Source organism: Sceloporus undulatus, chromosome 6 (genome assembly GCF_019175285.1).
Source record: "Sceloporus undulatus isolate JIND9_A2432 ecotype Alabama chromosome 6, SceUnd_v1.1, whole genome shotgun sequence".
Taxonomy (NCBI): Eukaryota; Metazoa; Chordata; class Lepidosauria; order Squamata; family Phrynosomatidae; genus Sceloporus; species Sceloporus undulatus.
Window position 1 is genome coordinate 30,155,686 of NC_056527.1, and position 27,018 is coordinate 30,182,703.

The window sequence follows — 27,018 nt, forward strand, 5'->3', positions numbered from 1 at the left end:
CGCCCTTCAGCCCTAAAGGCTCTCAGAGCAGCTTACAATTATTATTTTAATTAGACGGTTCCCTGCCCTCAGGCTTACAATCTAAAAAGACATGACACAAAAGGAGAAGGGAATGGTGATGGGGAAGGGGATCAGGCCCAGCAGTTCTTTTCTCCCTCTGAGGCCTGGACCAAGGCAGATGGACTGGAGGGAGGGCTCTTCTTCTTAATCGAGGCCGGGCCTGATGGCATAACATGTGGAGGGGAAAGAATGGAGCTGAAAAAACCCCACTCCATACCGTATAGTTTGAATGGCTTGGAATGGGATGTATGCCAATAGAAACTGTAGTTGTACTTTGCATGTTGGAGGTTCTGTGTTCCATTCCTGTCATTTTTGGAGGAAGCAGGGAAGGCTCTTTTCAGAAACTTTGAAAAGCCAACACTAGTCACTGTAGATGGGACTGAAATAAATGCACTAAAATGGTGATATGATATTTGCTATTTCTCTGGAAGGTGGTCTGGGAGACATTGCTAAGTGTTGGTTATATTCAGTTCCCCCAACCAGGAAAGGCAAGGTCATTTGACTTAGAATTAGTATCAGTAATTTCCTGGTTCCATTTCATTCCTTGCCTTGCCCAGAACATCTTTTCCCAAGCCAGCTCTTTAGACTTGCCTTTGTTCTTATACAGTACTTGTCTCTCTACTCCTTCAAAATTCAGACCTTATTATATATGAAATATATATTTTATAAGTTAAAACCATGCATATGTACAGATCTGGATCAAATCAATTAAGCACCCTGACAAAAAGCTGTGACTTAACATGATGATGGCATGAAGCTACCATTGGTGCCAATCTAGCTTCCTGGGAGAAAGACATTCTACAACCAGGATGCTAGAGCAGAGAAGGTTCTCTCCTGTGTCATATTTCAGTGCATTGCTCCCAGTGGTGGGACAGAAGAAGGTTAGTCCTGTAGTCTATAGGCAGGCATATATAGGGAGAGGCACTACTTCAAATATTCAGGTCCCAAGCTTAGGGCTTTAAATGTTATCACCAGCACCTTGAATTCAGATCAGAGGTATATTGGCAGCCAGCACAATTCTATTGGAACTGGTGTTATATGGTTCTGTATGATGTTCTTGTCAGCACTCTGGATATTGTATTCTAACTTGGCTGTTCAACAAAGCCTTTGGGCCTTATTAATTCATCCCAAGACTGTTATTTATTGTTTTAAAAACCAAACCTTTTGCTGAGCATATAGTGTTCATAAAATAGTTTTCAGAGATAGAATATGTAACATAATTTGTCAAAAATGTAGATGAGATTTAGCTATAGTTTTCAAAAATGGTGCTACAGTGTGGAGGTTTCTGCTAGAGTGAATAATTGCTAGAGTCTAAACCATGATATATTTTTTTTAAAAAATAGTTTTTGAAATATTTGGTTGATGTACAAGTGCTTGTATTCATATATAATTTTAGGCTATTTTTATAATGAGCAACAATTCAGTTTAGCAAATGAGAAATTTAACCAAAGTCAGTGTTTTATTTATTTTTTTAAATTTGTTTTTTAGTATTTCTATGGAGTCATTGGTAAATGAAGTTAAGGAAAAAGAGAAGCATGCCGAGAATGATCTTCAGCAAAGTGCTGACACGGCAGTAGAGGTACAGCAGAATGCACTTGGATTATTATGGGGTTTTTTTCAAACACAATATAATTATCTGCAAATATGAAGATATTTGTAAGATCCGATTTTTATCAGTACACAAGCCAATATAAAACTTTATATGTTTTAACCATTTTTAGAACATTAAAATGAAACAAATTTAATCCAATGTTTTAGAAATTACTGCTAGGTTTATTGAATTGGATTGGGATATCTTTTTTCTTTCCAAGATCATGAAATCATTTGGCTTTTTACTGTGGTGCTCTCCTCCCTCTATCAAATTCTGTGTCATTTCTGAGAGAGACTGTTCAATGTAAATTTCAAAAGCACAACTAACTGCCTCTACTTGCAACACAGTCTTGTGATATTTTTAAAAACTTAAGTGGTATTGTAACTTTCAGGTGCTTGCCAGCAAAACATGTGCTTCACACAGTGTAAGAACACTTAAGTTGCTATTCTATTGATTGATGAAATCAATATACGTAGTATTAGTATACTATTAATGCTATTTCCTCAAATTATGTAAAAAATAGGTTATTCCTTCCATCTGCTCTATCCTGAATGTGTAGTTTAAAATACAAAGCCCTGACCTTTTAAAAATACTCACTGTTCATACAATTAGAATTCACTATTATTATTATTATTTTGTTCTTTTTCTTACAGCTCCCTAATGAATTTCTGGAAGAACAGTACCAAGAACAATTACTACAAGAAATAGCAAAGGTACCATTCTGCTACAGAAATATATTAGGTTTCCAGAAAGATACAATAAGCCATAATTTAGCATGGAATGATTTCTTAAATTAACATGGTACATTTATGGCCTGTCTTTTGAAGATCACTACCTCTACAAAAAATAGGGGTGAGCAGATAATCAAAATCTAGAAAGCACTTTAAACTATAGTTTTTGTGGGAATTTTAGAATGCCTACTGTGGGCCCACCTTATATGTGGTCTCTGGATCTGCAGATTTAGCCCATCGTTGCCCATATTTAGCCCATATTTGCATGGACTTCAAATAAATAAATATGTAAATTTAAAATACCTGAAATCTCTTTCAGTTAGGCAGGTGATGGTCACTTCCCCAGGGTTGGAGAGAGAGACACAGGTGGATGGGAGGAGGCTATATAGCAGTAATATGACATAGAGCAATGCAGCCAATACAAAAGGCAGAGGAGGAGAATGCTACTGGATCTGCTGTGCTTGTGCAGGCTGCTCTGAGGAAGGAGGGTGAGGTGTCTCTGGCAGGGCCTTGTGCAGCCTCTCCAGAGTCCAAGAGGCAGTGGGAGTGGCAGTGGAACGGTGAAAAGTTGGGGCCTCTGCTGATAAAGCCGCCAACAACAGCAGAACAGACATGCTGAGAGCCATTATTGCAGCACTGGCATCCTTTCACTAGCAGCTGCTCCAGCAGTGCCAGCCCCCTCTCCTGCATAGCACTAAAGTGAGCTGCAACTCATGCAGCAGTAACAGCAGCATGATGGTGTGGATCCTGGCTGGTGGCGTTGATACTGGCAGTACCCTTCCCACTCAGCTGCAACCTGCCAGTAGCAAGGCCAGCCTCTCATCCAGCAGCACCAGAAGCAGTGGCTTGGGTGACTTGGTTACTTGTAGCTTGAGGCTGTTGAAGCTTAAGACTATTGTGTGCATGCGTGCACATTCCCCAAAGGCCACCAAGTCACCTGAGCTGCTGCTGTTTCCAGATGACAGGCTGAGCCTTACTACTAATGTACACTTTGTGTTCATCTCTCTCTCTCCTCTAATCCTGGGGAGCCTGCCAGCTACCTACCTTGCAGGCCCAAGGAGTGTGTACCTGGCAGCTGGGAATTGCTGCCATCTCTGCTGCTGGCTTGAGATTGTTCAGCCAGGCTTTGGAGGTACACGGGTGAATCCTTATATATAAAATGATAAACAGGCTCAAGTCCTGATATATATTTTTGCATAACTGTGTCAGTGGAGTTGAACACTTGTGGTTTTTGGTATCCACAATAGATCATGGAACCAAACGTCTGTGGATACAGTGCACCCACTGTAGTATAGTTTGCACTTCTGTGCTATGGTTGACATAATCTGTAGTTTTTTATGATATATGACATAAGCTAAGAAATACAGCTTTCATTATTATTGGCTATATTGAATATTCTGAAAAGTATACCTTGTCTTATCAAGAAAGTCCTTGTATATTGCTTATTGTATTACTAGAATATTTCTTTAGCTAATTCTTGTTCATTAGCATATATACTGTGTTTATTCTGTGTGTAGAATGCCTATTCTTGTGACCACATGGACAGCAATAGATTAAAAATTAAAAACTTATGTTTTGTTTAAGTGTGGGAATCATGTGGTACCTCTTAGTAATATTGCCAATGGAGAAGAATGCAGCAAGTGGCAATCCAACTTCTGGAGGACTGTGTAATTCCGGTCCCTTATGATTGGAGCATAACCTAACATTGAGACTGAGTGCTAGATTATCGTGGATTATGGAAATCTAAATCTGCTCCTCTCTGTGTCCCAAACTGTTCTCTTTTAAGGTGGTTGTAACCATGAGTATAGAGTTTGCTCAGAAAAGTGAACTAGCAAGAATTGCTAACCTAAAGGAGGATGAAATATCTTTGATGGTACCAAAGCAAACTGAACAGGAACATAATTTCAGCAGAAAAGAATGTCTTGAAGGATTAGATAGCAATATAAATGAGAAGAGAGATGCTAAGTATGAAGAATTCAAATCACTAAGTAGAGAGATCAGTGAAGAGTGTGGTGAAACATTGTTACTTGATGGACAATTTCAGCCAGGTGTTAAGCCTGCTATGATACTTGGACTACACAATGTTGATCAAAGCCTTCAGACAGAATCTTCCTCCAATGTTAAAGAACTTATGTCAAAGAGATCTCTAGTAAGTCAAATATATTCCAAAACTATTGTTTTGAAAGTCGTAAATTGGTGAGAGTTTCTTGTACGTTGGTTTGTCTCAGTGCATAATTGGAAATGTTTCATTAGCAAAATTCAAATTGATCACTTGAAAAATGTATGTTTTTGCATTGTTACAATGTGTATATTTTATGTTTACCTCATTTTGTTACATCTTGTTTTTCCCCTTAAGACTAACTTCTCCAAAATGTTCCTTTTGATTTTGATACATACCCTCCTTTATCCATACCAGAAACAGCACATGGGAATTAACACAGATTTTGAAAAGTACTAAGAAAAGCAAGTTTAGATTTTCAGACTTCCTCTCTGGCATGAAAATAGTGCTGAATGTGTTTGGACTGAAAGCTGGATTAATCAGAAGTAGGCATGCATCATGTAAATTGGGACTCAGAAAAGAGAAATAAACATGAATAAGTAAAGAGATAGTAGAGGAATACCTTGTTAATCTAAATGAATTTAAGTCTCCAGGATCAGATGAACTACATCCAAGGGTACTAACTAAAAGAACTGGCAAATGTAATATCGGAGCCATTGGCAATCATATTTGAAAACGCCTGGAAAACAGGAGAAATCCCAGCAGACTGGAGGAGGGCAAACTTGTCCCCATCTTTAAAAAGGGGAAAAAAGAGGATCCCAACAATTATCGTCCAGTTAGTCTGACATCAATACCAGGAAAGATTCTAGAGCAGATCATTAAACAGAGAGTCTGTGAACATCTAGAAAGCAATGCCATAATCACAAAAAGTCAACATGGGTTTCAGAGAAACAAGTCATGCCAGACAAATCTGATCTCTTTCTTTGATAAAATTACCAGGTTGTTAGATGAAGGGAATGCTGTGGATATAGCATAACTTGATCTCAGTAAGGCCTTTGACAAGGTTTCCCATGACATTCTTGCAAACAAGCTTGTAAAATGTGGGCTAGACGAAGTAACTGTTAAATGGATCTGTAATTGGTTGACCGGCCGAACCCAAAGGGTGCTCAACAATGGCTCTTTTTCCTCCTGGAGGGAAGTGACCAGTGGGGTCCCACAGGGCTCTGTCCTGGGCCCAGTGTTATTCAACATCTTTATCAATGACCTGGATGACAGAATTGGGAGCATACTTATCAAATTTGCAGATGACACCAAATTAGGAGGAATAACTAATACTCCAGAGTACAGGATCAACATTCAGAATGATCTGAATAGACTAGAAAGCTGGGCCAAAGCTAACAAAATGCAATTCAACACAGAGAAATGTAAGGTACTGCACTTAGGGCAGAAAAATGAAATGCACAGATATAATAATAATTTGTTTTATTTATATACCGCTATTCCAAAGATCATAGCGGTGGACAGCAAGTAAGCTAATTTGCCCCCAACAGTCTGGGTACTCATTTTAGCGACCTCGGAAGGATGCAAGCCTGAGTCGAGCTTGGGCCCTTTTGCTGGTCTTGAACTCGCAACCTTGTGGTTTTGAGTGAATGGCTGCAGCTCAGGCATTTAACCACTGCGCCACCAGGGCTCCTTGTACTATGTTAGTACACCTGGACTCACTAGTTGCTACTAATGCTCTAGAGGTTTAGGAGCACTTTTTTAAAAAGTTGTTTTAATTGAAACAAGCTAAGATGTGATCTTTTCCTTGTGCCTTGCTGTAAACTTTGTGATGGTCTGCTGCTTGCTTTAGTTCAAATGTTGACTAGGGGCTATTTAAAATGAAGTGCAATTTCTCATTATTTGCCAACAAAAATTACAGGTTGCAGATGAAGTTTCAACCTCTAGCATAGTAACTTCAAACCAAATATCATTGTATGAAGATCGTTTGGAAGATATGCGTCAAGAGCTTGTCCGTCAGTATCAAGAACACCAGCAAGCAACAGAAATATTGAAACAGGGTCACATGCAACAGATGGAGTGGCAGAAAGAAAACCAAGATATTCTATTAGCAGAGCTTGACAGACTGAAAGTACAATTGGCAGAGGTAATGTGATGTGGGAGGGTTGAAACTGTGGGGAAGGAATTGACGTCCTCTCTGCAAGATGGCTTCATAGATAAACAAAATGGACAAATAATATTTTCTCCACATGATAAATGTTAATATTTTTTGTTTTGAGATGTTCTTTGTTATTATTTTTATATATAGGTAAACTGAGAAACTGCCTTGTCACTGCAGATATAACATGGAAAATGACTACTGTATATACTTAATGTATAAATCTAGAAATTTTAGTCAAAACATTGACCCAAAAAAACTGACTCGAGTTATCAACGGGTCAATGTAAGGACTGTACTTTAACTCTAAAAAAAAAGGGGGGGGGAATCATCCTCTGATGAAAGGCAAGAGTGTAATCTGTTCTGGAAGCACTGGCACACCTCTGTTCTCTCATCCAGCCTTTAGTGTGAGCACAAGCAGTTATGCCTGCTGGAATTTTTAAAGTTTGGTATTGTTTTCCTTTGCTTTATCCTTTAGAGCCTTTGATACATGTCCCTATGTTTTACCCTCGACTTATCCACAGGCCATAGCAAAATCCATAATTTTGACCCCAAAGCTTGCTCTTGACTTATGCATGAGATTGACTTATAGTTGAGTATATACGCTAACTTTCATGACTCAAGGAATCTCAAAGCTAAATCATACATATAATTCTAGTGTGTGCCTTTTCGACTATCAGTTCTAAAATAATGCCCAAAGACATTATTAATAAATGCAAAAAGGGGCAATTATTAATTTGAATCTTCTGAGAGACCTGAGAAATCAGTAGAGTTATGTTCTTTTCTTGTGTGTGTGCATATATGTAAAAAGGTGTGTGTATATATGTAAACATTGATAGATATTTTCATTTTCTTTAAAGGCGCTTGATCCTGTCTGACCTTTGAAGCTAACAAAGGTCAGCTCTGATTAGTTCCTGGATGATGTCTACCAATGAGTACCAGGTGCTGTAGGCTATATTTCAGAGGAAGTAACTTGCTAAACTACCTCTGAGTATTCCTTACTTAAGAAAACGCTATGAAATTTATGGGGGTGCCATAAATCAACAGATGATTTGAAAGTACTCACACACACAAAAAAAACAACTTTAAATTTGTGCTCAAAAGTATGTTTTATTTGAGAGTTCTGGGATCTATTTTACAATTGTCAAATACTTAACTGATTTGTCTTGAATTGTCTCTCTTAGAGCATCACCCCGGATAATGAAAACCTTGTCACAGAAAGAGAACAAATGCTTTTAGAAGAACTAGAATCACTGAAGAAGCAATTAATACCTGGAAGAGAGAAACTGCTCTGTGAAATGAAAGACATTGGTACTCAAACACAGGTATTATAGACTTTGACTTCCTTTAGAAGCTGTGGAATGTAAATAGAATAGCATTTCTGTTGTTGCTGTTGCGGGACATTTTCCTGAAGCAAGTCAGATTTACTTAAATGTAGACTGATTAAATAGGAAGGCAGGGCCTAGATAGTTTGTATTATATTGAAAGCAAACTCTTATTTTAATGTTGCTGTAGTAACAACCAACAGGGAACCAAGAAGCTATTTATTTAGTGCAACAAACTTGATTCTTATAGGCTATGACTAAACTCCTTTCAGTCTACAGTGTTAGGTATCTGATAACAGGAGAGTTAATTATTATTTAAAATTACATGAAGCTTGCGAATTATTATGTTTTTCATTTTGTAATATGCCTGTGAATCAGAAGAGCACACTGATTCCATTATGACAGGATTTCTGTCTCTTTTGTCCACTCTACCACTGCCAAAGCTTACCCAGGGTGAAATTGTATGTCAAAATGAATCCAAAGAACTGATCTCAGAAGGTGAAGATGGAGGAGAAAAGCATGAAGAAACAGATCCAGATATCCTTTCAAAAGAAAGGTATGCTTATTTTGACAGCTGAAATGTCCTTTATTTATTCTGACACTTTTTGTACTAACAGGTGGAAGAAACATTTTTAAACTTGGAAAGTGCATAACCACAGGTTTAATAAATCAGTGAAGAATGATAGCCTTTACTTTGGCAGAAATCAGTCTAGATTAATGTGACTGCAATTCCAAACCTGTTTCCATCTAAAGACCTTTTTTGACTAAATGGGCCTGATTTAGATCTTTGCCAAGAATGGGCAATGGTGAATATGTAGATAAGGATTCAGTGGCAATGGTTTTGGAGTGTAAGTGTAATTACTGAATTAAATAGCTTTATTCTTACTTGAATTTATAAGAGCCATTCATTCATGTGTTACTTCCGTGATTTTTAGTATATGTACTAATTTGTCTACATATACCAGATTTAGTTTCTTATTGTCATTATGCCTTCAAAACTTCTATTGACAGTGTGACTTCTCATCATAATATTTTTGCTGATTAAATTGTTGGATTTGAGAGACTGTATTACCCAGAGCTATTTGTGGTTTGTTGCTTTTATTACAGCAATATCCATACCTTTTGGCTGAGTCATCACATTTGTTACTTTAGATACATTCTCAATCAAAAATTTGAATTTTTTAAAGTAGCTTTCTCCAGTTCTTGAGTTCCCAAAAGCCTTTGCTCTTGTTTCTGTCTGTTCCATCTACTATCCCTATCTAATTCTTCCTGATAGATCACTGATACACTGTACATACAAAAGTGGTAGTGGTTTGAACATTGGACTATGACTCTGGAGACCAGGACCAGAATACCCTCTGAGCCATAAAATCCACTGGGAGACATCGGGCAAGTCACACTCTCTCAGCTTCAGATATGTTCACTTTAGGATCACAATAAGTTGGAAATAATTAGGAGGCACACAACAACAAACAACAACAAAATTTATGGTCCGCCACCATTTTCCCACCTAGACATTCAAAAAGGCCTTTTGCCCCTCTACTCAGAGAAGAAAATGATTTCTTTTTTGATAAAAAGGTAAGGTACAGTATTAACTCTTATCCAAAAAGAAATCTTTCTCTTCTTTGAGTAGAATGGTGAAAGATGAGAGCTTAGTCCATCCCAAGAGAACCTAAAAGAAGCATCAACCCACTCTACATTCTCTGCTGTGGCACCATTTCTGGCCTTTTTAAATGCCTGGGTGGGAAAATGGTGGTGATCATAGAATCATAGAATCGTAGAGTTGGAAGAGACCACTAGGGCCATCCAGTCCAACCCCCTGCCATGCAGGAAATCCAAATCAAAGCATCCCTGACAGATGGCCATCCAGCCTCTGTTTAAAGACCTCCAAGGAAGGAGACTCTATCACCTTCCGAGGAAGTGCATTCCACTGTCGAACAGCCCTTACTGTCAGGAAGTTCCTCCTAATGTTCAGATGGAATCTCTTTTCCTGTAGCTTGCATCCATTGCTCTGCTCCTCTGATGTTGGCACTGTGGCACTTCTCCTCAAAGGAGCACTGAGAAAGTAGAGGGAGTCAGTGTTTCTTTTAGGTTCTCCCAGGATGGACTAGTCTCTTGCCTTTTGCTACTCAGAGAAGGGAATTGTTTCTTTTTTGATAAAAGTTAAATACTTACATTGACCTGTAGATTTGTCTGCCCAGATTTTTGGGGTTGGGTTTTTTCATTAAAATTTCTAGATCTATATAGTTATACGCTGGGGTTTGGTTCCAAGATCCCCCATGTATAAAAGAATCCGTGTATGTTCAAGCCCATTAAATATAATGACATAGCAAAATGGTGTCCCTTATAAAAAATGGAAAATCAAGGTTTGATATTTGAAATTTATAATTTTTTGGGAACATTTTCAAACCATGTATGCTTGAATCCTTGTATAAAAAATCAGTGTATAAGAAGGGCTGACTGTACATGAATATACACAGTAAGTATATGCTGTATACTCAAGTCAATGTGCTCTATTGTCACAAACTAAAGTAGGCTTTATTTTGCGTTTTAATGTATAATTTTAAAAGTATAGGTATACTGCATACAATAAAATGTAGAAATATAGCTAGAGTATTTTTATCATAACTAAAGGTGGGCATTAAAGTTGTTTTCCTATCATTCTAATTTTTATAGGAAATTTTCCCACTACCCAAATGCAAATCTGGGATGGTGAGATCCTTGGAAGTAGCTAAGGAAAATATTGTACAGTGCGCCCTTATTTTATGCGGGGGATCCGTTCCGGACACCCCCCTGTGTAAAATAAAAAGCGCATATGCTCGAGCCCCATTACAAGTAATGGGGCTCGTGCTCGTGGTGGGGTGTAGCAGAGGCGGGGTGCACCACGGGCATGCGTGCGATTGTTTCTTCCAGTGCACGGTGCCGGAAGAAACAACACTGCTTTCAGCATATGCTGAAAGCAGTGTATAATGGACGCAGGCACACTGTATACTAGAGAGAATTCATTCAGTAAGCTATCAGTCAACCCCCTTTTCGATTTCTTTTGGAGAACACATTGTACTGTATCCTTACTGCACTGCATTGAGAAATCTCTTAGTTTTGATGTGTTCCTTTAACTGTGGGACATTACCATCTAGGGCCATGTGCAATGATCTGTATCCATAAGGAAACAAGTGGTATTTCTTCTTTGTGCTTGGTCTCCAGACAACTGGAAAACAGTATGTTTCATTTCAAACATCTACCAAACTGTGTATTTTGTTTGAATCTAACACAAAGACAGTAGTACTGTACTTGGTTAAAATCTTTATAAAAAATTAGGTGCTTGTGCCAAAATACAGAGTTCATCATTTAAATTAATTCAGTTGTTACTGTTATGGAAGTCAATTTTCTATTCTCTGTTAATTCTTTGTAAACTGTGTTCAGTTATTCTTAAACTAAAAGTCAGAAATCACTATTGAATTCTTCAGAATGTGTCTTCTTTTCCTAGAGCTCATGAAGGCCTTGACTTAAAATGAACACCTAGTCCCACTGTACTGCACATAATTGGGGAAAAAGTAAAGGATAACTGGTTTTGATGGAGTTTATTTTTTGGTTTCTATATCCAGATGTGCCTTGCAGAAAGCCAATAACAAACTAATGAAGATTCTGTTGGAGGTGGTGAAGACTACGGTAGCTGTAGAGGAAACAATTGGCCGCCATGTTGTGGGACTGCTAGATCGATCATCAAAATGTCAGATGCCACTTAAAACTCTTGCTTGGGAGGCAAGAACAGATGATTCCATAAAGCCAAGCATCCATGTGGGATATGAAGCAGGTACTTACAATCAGACCTATTTTTTGCAATACTGTAAACATTTTGGGTGAAATCCAGGAGTGATTATTCACTAAAATCGATTCCTCCAGCCCCTCACATATCCTCAAACTCTGGAGGGTAACATTCCAGAGCAGATTTGGGTAAGCAATATGATGCAAGAAGATACAGGAGACCACTTGGGTGAGAGTAAATCCAGTTTTGTGACACTGGATTAAACTCCTAGGGAATGAAAATTAAAGTTTAGCAATAGAGATTCAATCGCTGTTATCCACTAAATGTCTTGAGATGTTTATACCTAATCCTTGATGAAGGTGGGACACTGCCTGATAGAACACACTCTCAACCAGTGTGCTCTTTTAAATCACTCTTGCTTCTTCATTCTCAGTGCTTTTACCAGGCCATTAGAGAGATAGTCTTTCCTTTCTTATTACAGAGTTAATTATGCTTTGTAGCAGAGGTGGTTGAGAGTTTTGCTGTACATACTAATGATTTATTGATTCTAATCATTCTGCCCCCTCCCCTGACTTAACATTAAAAGATCTAATGAAAAATAAAAGTAATTCCAAAGCATTAATTCCTAATGGCAAGCTGACCCAATGTGTCAATATATCAGCCTATAAATAGATGACTTGAAGGACACAGAAAGAGGAACTGTAAGTGGAGAGGGAGTGCTGTCAAGAAAGAGCTCCAAAGCCTAAAAAATATATTTAAAGTATATTGGAACATTGGAAGAAGGTGCCAAACCAAATAGTTCAGAGAGGTAGTGGAGGAGCGATTTTGTCTGCAAAATGTCTTGCAAATTCTTCACAGTGAGCTGTTGAACGGTCTTTGTTTTCTTCTTGGGGAGCCAGAATGTAAAAGGCCCTCACCACTTGGAACAGTTCCACTGGACGACACTGTACAGACGCAGTGGTGGGAGAGAAGTATAATTTCTTCACTACCTCCATTGCCTTGGCATAGGCCTTCCAATGGGCTCTAGCCCATTTTTGGTCAGACTCACTCTAAGTCTTCTGCCATCATCACTAGTCTCCGACCCACTTGTTTCATCACCTCCAGCTCCCTAGTGAACCAGGAGGCATGTTTGGCTCTACTTCATGGGAGAGGATGCTCAGGGACAATCATGCCCACCGCCCTGGCTATTTTCCTATTCCAGAGATCTGCCAGGGCTTCGACAAGATCACCTGCCAATGCAACAAGAAGCTTTCCAAGAGCCATCAGGAATCCATCTGGATCCATAAGCCTCCTGGGGCAGACCATCTTAATTGGCCCCCCATCCCTGCAGAGACTCTGAGTCTCCCAGTGAGTCTAAACACTACCAGGTAGTGATCAGTCCATGACAATGGAACTACCGAGAGTTCCTCCACTCCCAGATCACCATCATCCAGGAATAGAAAACCAGGTCCAGAGTGTGTCCTGCAGCATGGGTTGCCCCTTATATTACTTGGGATGTCCCCATGGTTGTCATGGTGGACATGAAGTCCTGAGCTGCTCCTGATAGAGAAGTCTTTGCATGGATGTTGAAGTCCCCCAGGCAACAAGCCAGGGGAATCCAGTGCCACTACAAAGACTAACTCAGCCAGCTCAGGCAGGGAGACTGTTGTGCAGCGGGGCAAGCAGAACACCAACAGATGTAATATATTCTAGGTCGACCTGGTCATCCAGGATCAGGTCCTGGATCAGAGATGCTTTTCCATTCACTGACCTGGCATTAAGCAGCAGCATTTTCAGCCCAGGGAGCCTGTTGCCAAGGCTATCCAGGCTATTTGAAATGGACCATTACAGTTAAACTGCATTAATTCTGCAGTGTGATTTCTTACCCTTTGGGAATCCAAACCAATGAAATACAGGAAATTCTGGAACCTCATCTACCCTGAGCTCTTATGAAGAATATTTGTATATAAATTTAAGTAGGCTGTGGTCCAAAACACACAAGGAGTTGTAATTTATTATGGTACCAGAGCTCTCTGACAGAAGGCTAAATGTCTCACAAAACTATAGTTTCCAGAATTCTCTAGCATTGAGCCAGGGCAGTTAAAGCAGTCTCAAACTGGACTATTTCTGAATTATGTTTTGGTCCTGTATCTGTCATCCATGATTGGATTTCAAAGTATTTTACCTCTGTCTTAAAAGTAGTCATTTGGTGAAAGCAAACTAGATCAGAAGGGTTCTTTTCTCTCCTCTCTTTCTTACCTGAATTGAATTGCATGTACATATTCAAGGCTACGAACAGCTCTAGTCTCAAAAGTCCATGTCTTAGCTGTTTTGATCCTCAGTCTTGTAATTCTGCTCCTTGGAGCATAAGGAATGTGTGTAGTAAAAAACAAGTCTATACTTGTCTTCTCAAACCTGTGCTAACATGTCCCAGTTCATAAAAATAAGTACTGATGAACCTTGTCATGCTGATTTATAAACTATAGAATTTAATGCTATGGATTGTTTGCTAATGGCAAAGGCTAGTAATTTGTATTATAATACAAATTAATCATTCTGTTAGTGGAAAGATGGGAGTGTATTACATTTAAATGTACAACAATATTGGTATTCCTTTCCTCAGCATGATATGGGGTTGTTAGTACATTTGGCTTCACTTCACTAGTTTTAAATATTGGTGTCATTTAACAGTGCTAACCAAGATCTGAGTCTAATAAATTTTGTCATAAAAAGGGATAGGCGGAGAAGGTAAATGGGATTTTGATGAGCCTTCATGAGGAAGATATTCCATGACCAGTCAGTAGACCCTTTTGTTTCTAATCACCCACAATACCTCAAAAATTTTGCATCAGTCCTGGTCCCAGAAAATGGGATCTGCAAAACTAGAACGGTAACATCAAAACAAATATTTTTCTTACCAAATGCAAATGACCCCCAGCTTGGTTCAGATGGGGAAAAATGCAGAAGAAAGAGTTGTATAATGAATTCTTACCATCAGACCTAGTCCACAAGAGAACACCTTCTTCTAACCAACCAACCAACACCCTCAACCCATTGGTTTTGCTGTACTGGTTACTATAAAATACTCTCATAGTTTCAAATAGTTCATATGTCTAAATTATATACTTGTAAAATCAGATTGCATAGCTGCAATCAAACAATTCAACATAAGAAATCTAACATTTTCAGTCATTTAAGGTAACATGTCAGCCAAACAGGAAAGGAAATCCAATGGATTTGGGGGTTTATTGCCAAGGGTAGTTATATAATCAAGGACTTACTGTGCCTACAAAAATGTGCTACCACTGTGCTTGTACAAAGGTACAGAATATGATGTAGTGTTGTGTGCTACAAGATTTTAATTGGAGCTGGGACTGAAGTCAAAATTCCATCCAATAAAATTGCTGTCATGTGAAGCTCAGAGACCCAGTGGGGATTTGAACCCTGGTCTTCTAGTCTAGCACTCAGACCACTACACCATGCTGGTTTTCTGCTCTTTCCAAGAAAGTACATCTTTGTAAAATAGCCTTATAGTTGCATCTAAGTGCCCAATGTTGTTTTTGTGTCTCCCTAACCCCAAAAAATGTTAAATTTTTTTTTGGACTCACTGTTTAACATAAAAATACCAATTTTTCAAGCAAAAAAGTTGTCTTCTTTTTGTTTGTTTGTTTGTTTGTTTGTTTTCTTCTTTGGCCTTTTGTATACTGTCAGATGGCAGATAATTGGCCCTCAGATTTGCTATAGTTGTCCACTTTGATGTTGATCATATGCTGAATGCAGACATTTATGGAGGTTTTGCACACATATGTATTCTGCTTTGTAATTTTTTTAATGTATATATTAAGCAGCTGTGGCCTATTGTTTAGGTAGCACAGTGCATGTGTATGCAAAATGTTGTTCATGGACTGCATATTGTTTCACATATGGAAATGTGTTTTATTACTACTTTATCTTGCTTTGTCCTACAGTTGGATGCTGTATTCCCACATCCCACCACTCATCTTTACCAGACTTCACTTCACCACTGTCACTGCAGCCATGCTTTTGGTTCATGCTTCTAGGCAGCCAATTTTCTTCAGTGTGTGAACAGTGATGGAGAGAACATGGCCCTGCAGAACACATTTATGATTTGATGTCCTCCTTGATCTCATAACCCAAAGACTTACTGAGCACCTTGCCATTCTCATCTTATTGGGGGGAAGCTAATTGAATTAAAAACTTGATAGGAGGCTATTAGATCTATGCCAATCATCTGAAGGTCCTCAGTCTGTAAAACCCTGTACTTGTGATCTGGCTTAGCAGCACAGTTGCTGAGAAACATTTCCCCCTGTGCTGGTGGCCTGTATAATAACACCTAGAAAGCTATCATCTATCCCCAAGGAGCTCACAAGGCTGGCTAAATCTAGACACATAACTATGGTTCATCTTCCCATAAGGACCGTATAAATACGTCATCACAAAATGACAGGAGCTTCCAAAAAAAATGCTGCACAAAGCACATAGGGCTGGTTAGTTAATACTCCACCATACTTTCAGTCAGGGAAGGGAATCATGTGCCATTCCAAATGCTGTTAGATCAAAATTTGCAGAAGTTCTATTTGGCATAAGCCAGACATAGGCAACTACAGAAGGCTAAGGGGGCCACATTAGCCCCCAACGAGACCTTAGAGGGCTGCATCTCCTCCCACGAAACAAAAATGTCCCCAGGCCTATAGTCAGAATGGGTGCATTTTTACCATGTTTGAGGTTTCCCAAAAAGGCCTCTGCTGAGTTCAGATTGGCCCAGGAAGTCTTCAGAATGAGGTGGAAATGTAGCTCATGCCTGCAAGTAGACATTTTGAAGCATTGCAGCAGCAAACATAATTGGAGTGTTTTTGCAAAAAATATGTTTGACTTTAAGTTTGATCTTTAGAAGGCCCAGACAACCTCCAAACATGGTAGAGAGGCCATCCACACACTATAAGATGTATTTTCAGGTGTTAAAGCCTCCCCCCATTGACCCCCCCCCCAAGCCCACAAAAAACGTTCCCGGGGCCCACAGGCCACATTTGTCCACATGGCATAAGCAATGTTGATGAATGTAGGAGTTGCAGTCTAGTAACATTGGAGGGGCATATGACTCCCATTTCTTATTTAAAACTGTATATTCAAAATATTTGTAATCTTAAGACAGTTCCTAAGTCATTGGAAGAAATGAGGGACATTATAATCATATAAACACTTGAATAAACATCAGCTACTTTAAAAAGAGACTGTTAACATGAAACTTGTTGATTTGATGCACAGATATTTCATAAACATTCAGAAGTTCCAGTGTTTGTATGCATTCATGTAATTTTGTGAAAATATTATCTTGTATTGTAAAGTAGCTAATCGCAGCACATTGCATCAAGGAAAATTTCCTCTAAATATGATGGTTACAGAGTGTAATAAATAAGTTTGGACTACACAAATGTTCCTTACAATAATTAGTTAAAATGTTTTAGCTAACAAAATCCCCAAACCTTTTTATTTACTTGAAGGATTTAACAAAAACAACAATACACATCCTGTAGTATTACACTGAATTGAAAAAGGGTGTGTTTCCACTTCCATTAGAAATTAAAAGATATAGCCATCTTAGTCTGTCGAATCAGTATGTAGAGAGATCTTGTAGCACAAAGGTGCTACAAGATCTTTCCATGAGAAATGTAATAACTGAAGGCAAAAGTTGGAGTAACAACTTTGTCAGCTTTATTGAAGGACACTACACTGTTGGATCTTCCTTACCCACAATTAGCCCTCAGTGTCACAAAATGAGAGGGCATTCAGCAGTGTACCTTCTCAAGGTGTTACTATGGTAAAGAGCAGTGGTTTCAAGAAGCTAGAAGCTCTGGATGCCCTATTTCTTGTGGCAAAGGAAACATTGTGCAGTGTTATGGACTGGACCTTAATAATCAATACCTATTGGTCTTTGTCACAGTAAAGAATATACAGTAACTAATATATCCTTTTATTTGACTGTATCTTTTCTGTAGCTCTGCTTATTGTACTCCAGGTTGTTATTTGTCAGAAGCTAAGCAGGGTCTCTTACCTGCTCAATACTTAAGATGGGTGACCTTCAAAGAACATCAGTTGTGTCAGTAAGTGGTGTTGGTGGCTCAGTAGGGGGTATTCTTTCCCTCAACTCAGTCTTAACCAATGTATTGGTATAGCATTGACAAACAGTATCCTGGATGTGCATCTCCAAAGGTCCTTTCTACTCTGAGGATATTAAAGCTCCTGCAAAACACTTTAACACCCAGAGGCTCTTCACCTCCTGGGTACTTGTAAAAGGTATGAGTAGTTAAGTTTGTGCCAAGTTTATTTAGAAGGATTTGGAACTTTTAAGATTTCTTCCTTTTTCCAAATCCATTCTAAACATTGTTGGTTTAAAATAGTTGCCAGCAATCCTTAAAGAAACTGCACCTTTATGATAATGAGTTTGCATTCTGCAGGACATGTAAAGTGCTTTGAAATCCTGTGCAGATGAAAGGTGCCAAGTGAATGTAAATAAATTTCATCCAGATATCCATTCCATTCATATAAAACTATGTTTTTATTTTATTTTTTATGTAGTGTTGCAAGTTTTATAAAAATTTATGTTAGCCCTAAAAAAAGCAAAAAGGAGATATGTAACAGTAATGAATATTAAGGAAAATATTTCAGTGATGTTATATTAACAAAGATAGTCTGCCATTTTTTAATTCAGCATTTTAAAATACTTGCGTAAGTTGTTTTGAAAATTCTAACTATACTCCATGCAGGCAGCATGACCAAAGCAGAAATAGACATTGTATATTGTTGTTCAAGTTATTTATGATTTATAGTTACCCTAAGGCAAACCTATCACAGGATTTTCTTGCTAAGATTTGTTCAGGGGAGGCTTGCCTTTGCCTTATCTGATGCTGAGAGAGTGTGACGTGCCCAAGGTCACCCAGTGGGTTTCCATGGCCAAGCAGGGATTTGAACCCTGGTCTTCCAGTGTCCCTCTCCAACACTCAAACCACCATACCACTGTGGCTCTCATGGACACTGTTAATTCCTGTTAAGGTCCACAGTTCAGATGTAACCTCCTTATGCTGCCAAACCATGAATTTGAAGGCCTGGCGCATGCCTATGTGCTCCTTCTCACCATGGCCTCACGTCTGTGCTTTGTTTGATGTGATTTTATGCTTGTTTGAACAACAGTTACCCATTACATCCTAATGGAGAAACTGGTTTAATCTTTGCTTATGAATGAGAAGAACCATGGTTTATACATCTGGAAAGGGTTTCCTATTTGTTGTTCTAAACTTAAACGCTCAGAAAAATAAGTTGATGACTTACTATATATACTTGACTATAAGTCAAGAAATTTTTGCCCCCAAATGGTCCCCAAAATCCTGGGGTAGACATATACATGGGGCAGTGTGGTTCTCCGACCCAGCAGGGGCAACACTGGGAAGGGCACGCGTTCACCCCTCGGAACCTTCTCTTCAGCCAGGCTCCTTCCTCCTGAGAAGGGAGCCCGGCTAGTGAGATGGCAGGGAAAGGGCGCGCATTCACCCCTCGCTGCCTTCTCTTCAGCCGGGCTCCTTCCTCCTGAGAAGGGAGCCCAGCTAGAGAGATGGCAGGGAAAGGGCGCACGCTCGCCTCTCGCTGCCTTCTCTTCAGCCAGGCTCCCTCCTCCTGAGAAGGGAGTCCAGCTAGAGCAGGGGTAGGCAACCTTTTTGAGCCGGGGGCCGGGTTGCTGTCCCTCAGACAACTGGGGGGCCGAAGCCCAAAAATAAATAATTAAATAATTTTTTAAAAAATTTAAATAAATAAATAAACCGGGACAAATGTAGGACAACATTTTCAAATGGTGAACACTTTTTTTAAAAAAAGTGGAGGACATGCAAAAAAATTTGCTGATTTTTTTAAAAAATGTTAATATAAATGCATGTTTCTGAGGTGTCTATAGACAATTGCCCCCCTTGCCCCTGTGCGAGAGAGGCCAAAGGCCCCGGCAGCAATCGGCGGCAGGACCGGGCTGGGGCCGGTCCCAAGGCCTCGCCGGGCCACATCCGGCCCGCGGGCCGCAGGTTGCCTACCCCTGAGCTAGAGAGAAGGCAGGGAAAGGGCACGCAGTCACCCTTCCCTGCCTTCTCTTCAGCGGGGCTTCCTCCTCCTGAGAAGGGAGCCCAGCTAGAGAGAAGGCAGAGAAAGGACGTGTGTTTGCCCCTCGCTGCTTTCTCTTCAGCTGGGCTCCCTCCTCCTGGGAAGGGAGCCCGGAGGGAGCCCGGCTAGAGAGACGCTGATGATCCTGGAGCCTCTCCCCAGCTGTGCTGCCCCCTTAAGTCTGACTCTCGGCTTATCCACAGGCCATATAAAAATCCCCATTTCTGGTCCCAAAAGTTGATCTCGACTTATACATGAGGTCAACTTGTACACGAGTATATACAGTACCTAAGCCAAATCAAAGTGGGGACAATTCCTCACAATAGACATAACTGTTCCCAAAATGTGATTCAGCAATTTCACTTGCAATTTCACCTTGCTGATCACTGCTGTGTCTTATGTTTACATTAGTTGTCAAGAAATAGCAGAAGTAACCTTTGCATTAGCTCCTGAATTTGAAGTGTGTCCCAGCAGCCCTACCAAACTACAGTATCCAGTTTGAAAGTAACTATAAGTGCTGATTCATTAGTAGGTTTTGTTCATGTTGAAGTCTTTGTTTTGAATTAGATTATTGCCACGTTACTCGATCTCTATGAATATGCACACATTTATTTCTGCACATACTCACTAGTAGACTGTATGTTAATATAGAATGCCAAATTTACAGTCCAGTTCCCTATACATTTACCTGGAAGCAAGTCCACCTAATTCTGGTGGTATTTACTTGCATATAAGTGTCCATCAAACTGTAGCTCTGAATGTCAAAAAAGATGGAGCTGGATACACGGAACTCTGTTTCCACTAGTGGAGGGTCACTGGAGAGGAAGGCATCTCATGCCAGTTTCCATGTTGCCCTGTAGCTACTTATTTCCTCCAAAAATCTGCTCCAGAGTGTCACCTAGCTCTCCCTTGCAGATTTGGAAAGTTGCAAGTGGCTGGATGGGAAGAGAGAAAGTGGTAAGATAATTTCTCTCCTTTCTGGTGGAGAAAACCTCTTCTGAAGATACAATGAGTTGTTTTGTTCAGATAATGTATCACCTAATTCCAACACTCTCTATAGCTTTTTTAACCACCCTGCTAAAGGTTAGAGCATTGAACTAGGTCTGTGGAGAACTACTGTATCTTCAAGTCTCCTCCTCAGCCATGAAACTCATTAGGGTGACCATGACATAATCTATCTCACAATGATGCCTTGAAGATAAAAATGGGGAGGAGGACCCTATATATCACTTTTAGTTCCTTGGAAGAATGGCAGGATATAAACAAGGTAAATAAGTGAACCATTCCCTATTTAATTCTTTAAATAAATGTGCTAAAATAATTTATTAAAGACACAGCTGAATGTTACTGGTTCAACATTACTGGTTCAGAGGTCATATTCTGTGTTCTTGTTATGTGCAGCTGCTAATACCAGACAAACACTCCCTAAATAGAAACAGTGACTATAACCAATAAGATTAATTTTCAATAATGTATCTGGTATGAGAGACTAGACTGTGACATGCTACAAAAATATTTTTCTTCTGTTATTATCTCCTTTTCTATTGGCTGTCTTTGCTTGCTTTGTACTCAACATTCTCTTTACCTTACTTGTGTAACTTTCAGTGCAAAATGTAATTTATGTTTGTTGCTGTGATGTCCTGCTTTTACAGTGTAAGTATGGCCATATGTTTTTGTATATTTTGGTTCATAATTCATCATTTGTATATGAGTATGTTTAAGCATTTTATTGCCAAAGGGCTATAAAAGGCACCTCCATTTTTATTTTTATTTTTATTGTGCAGAAAAGACATCATCCTCATATCATGGCAGTGATCTAGAAGGTGATGAGCATAGCATATGGTCAGAAGTTGCAGATGAAGGTTTTGAACTCACCCAGTACCTTGGAGTGGATATGGACTCAAAAACTGAAGAGTTGGTTCTAAATATTAGTTCTCGACTCCAGGCAGCAGTTGAAAAACTTCTGGAAACAATCAATGAAACCACCACTCAGGTAGTTTTGCTAGTTGTAACCTTAATATTGAAAGCAGATGTGCCCAATGAAGTAGTGTCCAGTTTAAAAATATGTGTTGGTCTTTAAGGAGTCACAGGATTCTTATGGGATTTTGCTCAGAGTGGGGGTATTGATTTCTATACATATGTTGGGACTCTCTTCGGATTTCTTAGGGAGTTCTGAAATTAATTTCTGCAGTCCTATTTGCAATGGCTAAAGAGAGAATGAATCAGGACAGGGAAGACAAGAAACTCATAACTGACAGCTAGTATGTGAGCCCATACCTATTTCTTGATTGATATAATGGCTAAGAGATCAGTGTTTTACCATGTGAAGATTCTTCATTTAGTTTCTTTTAAAGGTTGATTGGTGTGATAGTTTATTTGCAGAGCTGTGGCAATTATGAAGGCTTCTGTTTTGTGTAAAAGCTATGCATCGAAAAGGTTTACAGTTCTAATAATAGCTCACTTTTCCAATACCTGTAATTTTTTCAGTCAGCCATTCTTTACATTTTAATGAACAATTAATCAGCTAGGTTAGGATTAATCATATTAAATTTTTCTGTCCCTCTGGGCTGAATTCAGTGTTAGTCTCAACCAGAAACAAATAGGGCGTATTAGTCACCACTTAGATAAGTCTTACTGTTTTCAGTGGACCTATTCTAGGTGAAACTAACATTGGATTTAACAATGTGTATGTGTATCTTAGAAATTTGAGCATTGGCTTTTCTAAGAAAGCCACCTATAGCCATGAAGCCTTAGAATCAGATGTATTGATTTCCGTCCATTGCCCTTCTGGTGATTGACAATTTGCTGCTATTTTGGGGGGGGGGTGTCTTTTGTTTTTCAGAACTTCTGAAAGTTTATCTTTTCTGTAGAAAGTTCTTTCAGTTAAATGTTTAAATGTATTTAAGATAACAGCATTAAGTGTTCAAACCTTATTTTTTATTTATAGCCATTATGAATCAGCTCTGTACTTACACAGGTCCTTGAGATGGTTATACAAATAAAATAAAACAATAATAAGATTCAGAACGTTACAGAAATATAATATTAAACATAGAGTTATCTTAAACACCATTAAGAGCTTGACATAACAGAAACATCTTCACCTCTCATCAGTAGTACAGTAAAGAGAGCACCAATTTATCTTGTGGAGGGAGCATAATTTTACCTTTGTTACCATGGCTTCATTACTGATTTCTTTGGGAGTCTACATATAGTGAAGGGCATGTTATTGTTTAAAGGAAAACTTCCACACAAATATTATGGAGTGCACAACATCATTCCTTCACTTCTTTACCATGCCATCAAAGTTCTGAATGTGGAATTATTCCCCATTTTGATTTGTTCATATACGGCTATCACATGTTGGGTATGACTTTTCATTTTTAGTATCTCGTATTAGTATCTGGCAACTTTGACACTAATTGTTGAGGATATCTTAAAGTTTCTAGGTACTGGGCTTCATTTGCTAGATGACTCCCTGAGCAATCCACACTCATGAGTTTATCCTTTGTGCCAGCATCTTGAGATAGGAGTGCAAAAGTTCCAAATCGGTTAAAAGCATTGACTCCATCTCCCTCACGTTTGTTTTAAATTTCTTGCCTTGCCAACTAGTCAAGGTTTCCATTCTCTCTCTTCCAAAGTTCCCCTTATTTAGAAATGCTATAAAATTTAGATAGAATGGCATCATTAAATGGGGATCCTTAAATACTGAATTAGAAACCAAAAATGGAGACACATGTTGGCCCTCAGAGAAAGAGAGAGAACAAACCAATGAGGAGCTAGTCTCTAAAATGGTTCGATTAACCACATTACTTAAAATTTCAAAGTGAGGAACAGAGAAAAAATTAATGCGAAAATTTGACTGCTGCCCAGTGAGTCTCTGATCAAGATTCACAGTCAATATTGAAAAGGATTTTTATTTCTTTGAGCAGCAGTGAAACAGAAATTATTTGTAAAATAGAGGTGAAAAAATAAGTGATGAGACTTAAAGAAAAATGGGGGAAAGTATCTAGTAAAAGCAAAAAAGTTAAAAGTAAAGGGTTAACTATATCTAAAGGCTTATCAGTGCAGTTGGCGTTTAGAAAAACAAATTAGCAAGAAGATAAAAGTGTCAGCAGCGGCTTGGGATTGCACTTTCAATCATCTGTTACAACCTATCCAAAGGATGAAAATTAAGTGAATAGTGCAATAGTGCGGTTAATTATTTTTGTGCGTTGTAATGAGTAATGATAGCAAATTACTTTTTAAACATTATCATGAAGTACAGAAACAAATTACTTTTTAAATATAAATTTCCAAGCCCTACAATTATACTACAGCACTCCCAACCAAGATTGCGTCTGATAATGATATATTTCAATGAAGACATTTTATTACAGGGCAACAAACAGACAATGTCAAGCAGCCATGTTAAACCAAAAGCTTCGTTTCTTTTGGTCAATAACTACCTAATTTATTCACAAGTTATAGTGTAAAAATGATTATTCTCTTGGCCACTTCCTGAAGAATGATGTATTCATTGTTTGAATAGCGTGTTTCTTTTGTGGCAGGAGCAATCTAAATGTGGCATGTCATGGAACACATTGATTTACATAACAAAACCAGAAACATTGATAGGGATTTTGGAAAGCTATGAACAGTGAAAGTCTGAAAAATTACCTTGCTCCCATGATGGTTCAGAAGGAAACAAAATGAAATTCTTTAAAGAATGACACAAGAATTAGAACAATTGCATTAGGGTCCTGCTGTTTTTAAAAGCTTTTTAGAAAGTGTGGGGTGAAATTTAGTAGTCTTGAAGTTTTCAGACTTTCATTTTCTGAATCTTGTTGGGCAAGGTTTATTGTGGGTGTGTTAATTCAAATTCCATCTGCCTGTGTACCTGCAATAAAAGAAATGAAACCACTCCCACTGTCCTGACTTCTTTCTCAGCACTGACACAGCCTTTTACTTTTCCTGATGGCTGTTTTATCTGACTTCAAAACTGTTCTTTCTCCGACTCCATGAAAAGAATAAAGGCTGAATGGCACTCTACTTTAGTCATGTATTACTGCCTTTCTTCAGTAGGGATTTTTGAAACATTGAAAGATTCTGCAGATTTTTGTTGTGATGGTCTGACAGCTTGCTGCAGGGTACATAGTCTAATAATGAGGATAATGTTTATTTCCTGCTATGACTGCTTGGCTCAAGTTACCATCCATTTTGTTTCAAATGCCTTTTTGGGATTGATATCAAGGGGAAAAAAGCTGTAGAGCTGTGAAGTCGGCTAATGTTGACACTTCTTTTTCTTAACGGTATTTACCTGGGACTTCCCTGTATTTGCGGTTACTTATCCAAGTGTGAACTGATAGTTCTTGGCTCTCAGCAGCATTCCAAGGCAGACAACTGGTGTGCTACTTTGCCTTTCCCCCAGAATATTTAAATCTATTGTAACCAAGGAAAGGAAGCTAATCTGATAAGAGAACACAGCAACATTTTGTTGTGCAATGGATTCCTACAGTACATACTGGGCATCAAATCTGTTTAGTGGCTTGAAGTCAGAAAATAGCCAAGAAGAAGATACTTACGAAGTTGAATCTCGTGTGCCTTTACCATATCCTTTTCCTTTTACGGACAACTTGGATGAAAATAATGCTGTAGTTATCAATACTTCCATTGTTCATATTAGCCATAAGAAAAATGGACATAGATTAAAAGTGATTTCAAAAATTTCTTTGCCTACACCCCCTTATTCAGTAAGTATGAAAAGACTTCAAGAAATTTCTGTCTGTATGGGTATGTTTTACTATACCTGTCAAAAATTGTAAGGGGAAAAGTTTAAAGTTATACACTTGGTGATACTTTTCTATTTAATGTTGTTTATTTGAAATGAAAGATAGTCAGACTTTTCAGAAATTATTAACATTATTCAGTGGAACTGAAATCATGATTATGTGTAAAGTGATCCTGATGTTATACGTTTCAGGTAGCTATGTAATTTTACCCCTTGCCATTTAAACATAAGACATAAGAATGTTGTACTTAACCTGCATGTTACTAAGCTAATATTTAATTATCACATTTAACAGAAATAATTTAGTATAAGAGACATTTTCTCAGCATATCAGAATGTGTGCTTCTGTTGAATATGCTGTTCAGTTGGCAAATGCAGACCATAGTAATGGTTTAATTCTAAATTGTCCTAGTTTCAAGGTATCATCCTGGCAATCTAGCATTATTTGCCAGTAGGTTTTTTAGGCAGCTGTTTAAATCATGTAGGAATCAGTAGTATAGCTTGTAGCAGGTATGATATTATTTTTGTTTGACTTTATATAGATAGATGTATTATATCTAAAGAAGTGTTTATAATTTTCTGCAACTTTAAAAATATATATGCTGTGAGTGAGCCACTGTAATACAGTGGTTTGGGCATTTAATTATGACTCTGAAGACCAGGGTTTTGAATCCTCACTTGGCCATGGAAGCCTCTCTCAGCCTCACAGGGAGACCAAGGCAAACCTTCTATGAACAAATCTTGCCAAGAACAAGAAATCTCAGTGAGTGGATTGCCTTAGAGTTGCCATAAGTTGGAAACAACATGGAGACACACAACAAGAACATATGCTGTTGCAGAGCCAGATGACTTTTAAACCTGTAGCTGTTGTGCTGGATTTTGAGTGTTTAAGTTGGTATCAACCTCTCATCTTCATATTTGGTGATGGGCCAACTGTTTGCCATTTATTGCTGACCATGAGTGAGTCCAGGTGCAGCTATTATACTGAGATTGGCCCACCACATTTGTGTGTGTGTGCCCAAATGTCATTGTCTTCCACTTCTTTCTTAGTGCTGCTGCTTGCCTTTTTTTCATTTTACCAGCTGCCTTTTGAGAAAGAAAAGACCAAAATAGATAAACATTTTTTTAAAAGGTAACATAAAAAACCATTCACCTGAAACACACTGTTTATCTTGTCAGTGTTAACTAATTGGTCAGAGCATTACTTAGTTAATATTAAAGAAGTACAGGTCTGTGAAACATAGTATTGCAAGTTGTATAATAAGTAAATGTGTTATTAGATCTCCACCATTAACCATACTTATAAAAACAAAGGTGTGGATTTTTTTATTCCTGTAGTTAAACAAATATGTGCTCTGCCATTTTGTAATTTGAGTACTGTATGAAATGTCAGCAGCCAGGCTGAATTTTGTGCCAGATATAAGACATATATATAAATAAGGGAGGCAGGATTTTTGGCACTCGCAGCAGTATGAAATAC

General features: G+C 38.5%; 1 protein-coding gene across 5 annotated transcripts in view; it reads left to right on the forward strand.

Moving 5' to 3' along the window:
- The window catches only part of LOC121932637 (A-kinase anchor protein 9-like), an 86,258-nt gene that overhangs the window by 12,080 nt on the left and 47,160 nt on the right, over positions 1-27,018 (forward strand). For 4 of the 5 annotated variants that reach the window (XM_042471480.1, XM_042471482.1, XM_042471484.1 and 1 more), the window contains exons 9-16: positions 1,549-1,639; positions 2,305-2,364; positions 4,169-4,531; positions 6,303-6,527; positions 7,723-7,863; positions 8,307-8,419; positions 11,469-11,677; positions 21,553-21,761. In XM_042471480.1, the coding sequence (XP_042327414.1) occupies positions 1,549-1,639; positions 2,305-2,364; positions 4,169-4,531; positions 6,303-6,527; positions 7,723-7,863; positions 8,307-8,419; positions 11,469-11,677; positions 21,553-21,761 (1,411 nt within the window). The remainder of the gene's footprint in view (positions 1-1,548; positions 1,640-2,304; positions 2,365-4,168; positions 4,532-6,302; positions 6,528-7,722; positions 7,864-8,306; positions 8,420-11,468; positions 11,678-21,552; positions 21,762-27,018) is intronic. The other variant, XM_042471483.1, reaches the window with a different exon arrangement.